Here is a 6,536-nt window from a genome sequence, read left to right on the forward strand (position 1 = left end):
CTCAGGTGCTGAAAACTCACAGGGGAAATGGCCACGGTAACACAAGTAGGGATTTAGTGCAGCCTGCTGCGTGCACTCACTCTCATTGAAGGCGTGGTAACACAAGCAGAGACAGTGCAACCTGCTGTGTGCACTCACTCTTTAAAGAGCTGTGAAAACTCTACTGAGCTCTTTATGAGACCGCGACCACCTCTGAAGCGTTGTCACACCAACACCAACTGCAGATGCTTCTTTCCAAAAAGAACAAGAGGCTCGAAGAACACTCTCTCAACATAGATGTAGCAAGATGTAGCAAGGTTAGATGTTGTGGGAAGAAGGAGGCGAACATTCAAAAACTTTAATAAATGTAAAATAAACAAATACAAAATGAAAGTAAAGAGAGCAGCCCCTCACGGACGACTGCTGTCACATATAACAAAACACAACATAAATCCATGCCTGGCCTCTCTCGATCTCCACTGTCGTCGCTCCTCCTTTATGCTTCCGCTCCTCCGTGAGAGATATGAGACTGGTGCAGGTGTTGCTCATTATCAATCACGCCACCGGCCTTGCGCCGTTCTCTCACGGCCCTCGGCCTCGTCCTGCTTGCCACAATAGATTGTAGAGTAGAAACAGTAAAACTGCTCGGCATCGAAGCAAAAAGCTTATATGCGATGCACTTGCTGCCCATTTATACCCGCACCGCGGGGCGGAGCAGCAGATGCCAATCTCGCATGCCAATCTCACATTGTCTTGTTTAGTTACACTTGAAGTAGTTTAGTTGGTCAGTACGACGTGGTATCGAACATACATATATATATATCTTTATCTATCTATCTATCTATCTATCTATCTATCTATATATATATATATATATATATATTGGAACATAAATGCAAAACCTCGTTTCAAAACTCTTGCATTTCATAACAAGGTTAAAACTTCAAGGTGTAACTTTACTAATGCACATATATCTCAATATTATGAATACATAGAACAACTGTTGAGATTAAATTACAAAACACTTGCTTTACAATGGAAACTGATGCATGAAACTGAATGTTATTGTAAAAATTCAAACAAAAAAAGGTGTCATGTCCTTACAAAGTTATCAAGTTTTCTTACTTTTCCCTGTTGAAGACGATGAAATCTCTTTGGACAGTCTCTAAGCGTTGTTGGATTTGCCCATTCTGCACAATCAAAAGAAAAGAATGAGTTAATGTTTCACATTAAATGTGACAAAGTGTAAGAAATTCAGAAATAAGCAGTGCCGTAACCATCATAGACAATGAGGGTGACAAGTCCCCCCAAATATTTCATATTCTTGATTCTGCTCTGCTGCACATTCATTATGAACCACTCTGTTTGATTTTGGGATGACATTTTTTGGCTAGTTGAATGTGAGAAACAAGAAACGTTAACAGAGCCATTTAGACATTGGTCAGAAGTAGTTGGTATTAAAAGGAGGGTCATACTCATTCTAGAGTAGCTTTTGATTAGACAAAATATTGGATACACCCCTTAGTGATAGATGATGTCAACAATATTTACAGTTTGTTTTTCCAGAAAAGGAAGACTTTTCTTTAAAAAAAAAGGTCAAAGGCTTTTTGCTAAAGGTTAATATTTGTCATTTTTAAAGAGTACCTCAAAGCTAATAGACATGAACTAAATGCCACTAAAGTGTGAATTCACAGGGTCTTCCTCACAGTCATCACCATTTTGTGTTGTTTTGTCAGGTCAGTGCAGCATTCTCAGAGAAGAGAAGCATTATCAGTGTGACTGAAGCATCCAGACTGAGTCCAGACAATGAGTTTGCCCTACTGAACTGAGCTGTCGCTGACTACAGGTGCTAAAACAGCAGGATGTCAGAAAGACTAAACAGAACAGCAGAAAGGGGCCTTAGGGAGGATTCACACTGACAACACTTTGTGACGAGGAAACAACCAAAAGTCAAGCATTTCACTTTTGCTTTTGTCAAGAGGTGCACAGTAAAACCATGTGAAATGGCAAATATTTCATGGAATAAATTATTTGCAAAGACCACTATAAAAAGGTAAATTTTATTTGACTTTTTCACAGTCTCAAATAATGAATGCACAATTTCAGCTCTGCCATTCCTCATTGTCCTCCAAACTGCACCTATACTTTACCCTATACACTGTAAAAAATAATATTATCAATAAGTCATGACAACATGTTTCCTATCTGTCAGTCACTACAACGTTATGTCAACTGAAAAATGGGGTCTCACTTGGGAGCTCCAATCACCTCAGTTTTAGAAAAACAGCCAATAGAATTTGCGATTGGAATTTGCATGCCAAGCCACTCCCCCATACATACTGGTTTATAAGATGGTGGCACGCATCCAATCATTCGATTTATGCTTTGGAGCCAAGTGGTTGTCTCTTATGAGCGATCACTCTTTCCAGTTGCCTTGAAAGAAGCCCTCCTGCTGGTGTATATGGAGCAATCAGCAGTGTTTCGCCATTGTATTGCACAGTTAAGTGCAGCATTTCCCCCATGTGCGCTTCAGCGAAAAAGAAAAGAAAGAGCAAAATGGGCGGCAAGCGTCTTTTTAAAGATGCCTTTCTGTCCGTGTGTTTCTGGAGGCGGTCAATTCCTGTCCTCAGCTCCATTCCATTCAATCCATTTGTGGATTGTTCATGTCCTCATTGCGAGAAAATGGCCATGTCGACACTGCGGTCACGACTGTTCTCGTGAAGTCCCCTCTGTTGTTACCCAGCCCGGTTCCTCTTCACAGCACATGGCAGGGAGGTTAACATTCTGGGAGACCTTAGGGTTACAGTGGGAGTCTCCACTGACCTCCCGCTCCTCCAATGTGCCGTGTGCCGTTGAACTGCCGGATGATGGCACGAGTCCTCAGAGGGGAACCAATGTGTCATTCGGCTCTCTAGGTGAGGACCAGTTGTCGTGGTTGGTTGGTTGGTTCCTGGTGGATGGTTGGTTCCAGCTGGATGGTTGGTTCCTGGGTGTGGTGCGCTGTTCACGGCGAGGGTACTCCATCATACCCAAAAAAGGCGGTGGCTTATGGCTGACCTTAGATCTGCGAGTCTTGAACTGGGCCCTTCACAAGCTCCCATTCAAGATGTTAACGCAGAAACGCATTCTCATGTGCATTCGTCCCCGCAACAATCAACAATCAACCTCAAGGACACATACTTCAACGTATCGATTCTGCCTCGAATGGGTAGTCCCAGTCTCCTGGTATCTAAACCAAAGTCGTGGAGGCTGCCCTTGCTCTGCTAAGGAAAGTGGGCATTCACATTTTCACTACCGTGACGGCAATTTTTTTTCTTATCCATGACAAAGCCTTCAATACAAACAAAAGGTATGCACAGGCACAATACAAAAAAGGATATATTGTAATGCACAACAAAATGGTTAAGTTGGAAGACAATACAAACATGGGTCTAATATCAACCATCCTTTGATGTGACAATCTTACAAAAGTTCCTACAACTATCATTTTTATTTAAGGTGCAGGTTTCCACGGTCTTGGGAAACATTTTTACTGAGGGAATTTTAAAAGTAATTTCCAGACATGGAAATTTATAGAATGAAATGATTCTAGTTATGTCAAGCTCTAAAGTTTTAGTAGGCAGAAACTGCTATTTGCAAATATTGTCTTAAATGGTCGAGGGCCCTGTAGTCAAAAGGTTGGGAACCATTGATTTAGAGCAACCAAAGTAGATATCCATGAGCAGAACTGTGTATTCCGCTTTCTGTTTTATTTCTCCAAAATATTCTGTATTTGTGATGTTGTGATGGAGCCATTTCATTATTTCAAATGATTACTTGGACAAAACATGCCCCTTAAAAACACATATAAACAAAATTCTGGTTGCTCATTCAGATCTTTTTTAACTAAAGGGATGGTTCTTGGCTAGAATAGGCCACAATCTGGCCAGACCTTAAGCCGATAGTTGGTCTACAAGAGACTGTAGCAAATTAGCTCAAAAGATATATATATAATTAATTTTAACGGATTATAATTAATTATAAATATGTGAATTAATTTTATAATTGACTGTAGCAGAATTAATAGTACAATTATTTAATCAGATCATCCAATGAACAGAAAGCATAATCAATTATTAATTCTAGGAAATAAATTATCTTTCTGGCCAAGAAAGAATAACCTTTTCCAACTAAGGTAAATAAAGTACTAGCAGGGTAATAGCATAGGTATCGCTAGATCAAGATGTTTAAGTGACTTCGATATTTTTGTGAGTGGCAAACACAGAGACAATAAAGCGTGGATATAATGGTTTAATAAACGAAACTATGGTAGGCTACACACACAACTAAACTACCGGTAAGTAAAGATTGTATACAGAATCAAGAAAGTAAAGAAAAGTGAAGAAAGAGAGAGAGAAGAAAAGAGAATGGCAAGATTACAATCAGTTAATCACAACCTACGAGAAACATCAGAGCATCAGGGTGACTTTAAAGGGGCACAATAACTTCTAAATAAAAGAAGTCTTCCTTTTAACTTCTCAATAACACAATAAAAGGAAGCAATCTAAAGGCTGTGAACAGGTACTTGCATTGACTTCGGTTGCTGAACATGTCCAGATGCAGGAGATTCTTGAGATTCTTGATGATTTTGCCTGGAGTGCACTGAAGCTTTCGTTTGGGTTCTTGGGGTGGTCCACGTTGAATCCAAAGAAGTTAACTTGATCCACGTTGAATCCAAAGAAGTTAACTTGAAGATGAAGTTGCCAGAAGGAGACAGGAAAATGTTGTCTCAAAGAGATTGAGCTCAGATCTGAACTAATCAGACACTCTTAAAGGTCCTATCAGTTCACACCCATTTGGTTAGGTGACCAATCAAAGATGACCGGGAGAAAGTCTTTGTTCATCTTATCCTCATTTGCATGTTCATGGTGGCATGGATAATTTGTGCAGTCTTTTCACATAAGTATAGTACAAATATTTATGATGCAATTTATCATAACATGTTGTACACCATTGATTATAAAATCAAAAGAGGATTCTTTTGATACCAAGAAAGAGGGGATTTGAAGACATTAAAGCAGTGATACATCATCTTTGGATATCAACATTTGAGGTTACTCTAACATAACTAAAGAATCATAACTAGGCTAATAAACATAGGGACATGCATAAAACACAGGAGAAATACTATAAACATTTGGGAAAGTTTGTGTAACCTTGCAGACACAGTCTCTTGCTGAGGTCGTTCAGGACAGCAGAGGTGATAGCGGTCTTTGAAGAGAACTGGTTTGAGGGCCGATGACAACAGGGGAGAGGGGGAATGTTTTATGATGTCTACAGCATTTTGATTGTCCGTTTGTTACAGACTTGAATTGAGCATTATAGGGCCATTAATGTATCCTGTATTACACAAAATGTGAAAAAAGTACTGCAAAGCAAAAAGACAAGAGTTGTAACTCCTGCCTCTACAAATGTGTGAAGTCATGACTTTGAGTGTCATTAAATGTCAGTAGGTGTCGAGTGTTTAGTGCTTACTCCAGAAACCTCAGCCATGCAACTCCACGATTCAAACAGGCAAGCACAGGGATTTCCTTGAGTAAGCGTGACTGATGCTTAGCATGCTACAATCGAGGAGAGGGCTTGTTCAACATTTATTCATCTTGTAGGAATGGTTCATTGAAAAATAAGAGAATTCACAATGCAAAAAAATAAATAAAAAATAGATTAAAATGTGGCAAATTTTTGTAGTCATGTTGGTTTTATATGTTTTTTAAAAGCTTACATTTAATTATTTATTTATTTATGAATTTATATTCAAATATAATCACTTATTCCTTTTTTCAATAACATATTTTCATTACACAATTAATATATGTGAGTGTACAGATATGTTGTTTTTAAAATATATTTTCAAAGAAAATTTTGTTTTGGGGGTGAACTAACATTTTAAACACTGAACTTTAATTGTGTTTGTGTTCCCAGACAGCAACATAGTGTCGGCCCAGATCCGGCCCACATCTGGTACGAGTGGAATCCACATGTACCAGATGTGGCCCGGATCTGGTCCGACACTATGTTGGTGTCTGGGTTCTAAACATTAGTTTGAGAGAAGATGTTGTAACTGTATAACATTCCTAACAGACACTAATGATATACTAATGTGTATTTAGCCACAGACTGAAGAAAAAGAGAAGATTTTACTCTGAACAGAGCATGAACTCTGGGAAGGAAGTGGAGTCAGTGTGGGCTGTGGGAGTGGGATGCTGCTCTTTACTTTGTTCTCACAAAAGGGTTCAATTTTTCTCTGCATTTATCTGTGACTGCATTTCTCCATACATTACAAACTTCAGTGGGAGGAGAGAACTGAGAAGCAGTCAGGACAGAATGAGTTAGTGGGAGGAAATCTGTAGGTATACAGAGAGAAACAGGGAGAGTCAGGAGCAGACACTTTAGGGACTGGTCATATAGTATCGATCTATTCAGAAAATGTGAATGTACAACACTAACTTGAACTCCTACAGTATTCCTCCTACAGTAGTATTCCATTCACTCACTCACTCACTCACACACACACACAC

At 39.3% G+C, this 6,536-nt stretch overlaps 1 protein-coding gene across 3 annotated transcripts in view; it reads right to left on the reverse strand.

Moving 5' to 3' along the window:
* stk32a (serine/threonine kinase 32A) overlaps positions 1–6,536 on the reverse strand; it is an 82,742-nt gene that overhangs the window by 2,451 nt on the left and 73,755 nt on the right. The window contains exons 12-13 of one of the 3 annotated variants that reach the window (XM_084137647.1): positions 1,105–1,169; positions 439–581 (exon numbers count right to left, since the gene is read on the reverse strand). In XM_084137647.1, the coding sequence (XP_083993773.1) occupies positions 476–581; positions 1,105–1,169 (171 nt within the window). In that variant the 3' untranslated portion in view covers positions 439–475. Of the gene's footprint in view, positions 1–438; positions 582–1,083; positions 1,170–6,536 lie in introns of all 3 variants that reach the window. The other 2 variants (XM_084137646.1, XM_084137648.1) reach the window with 2 other exon arrangements.

This window comes from Abramis brama (genome assembly GCF_963993115.1).
Source record: "Abramis brama genome assembly, chromosome: 15".
NCBI classification, from domain to species: Eukaryota; Metazoa; Chordata; class Actinopteri; order Cypriniformes; family Leuciscidae; genus Abramis; species Abramis brama.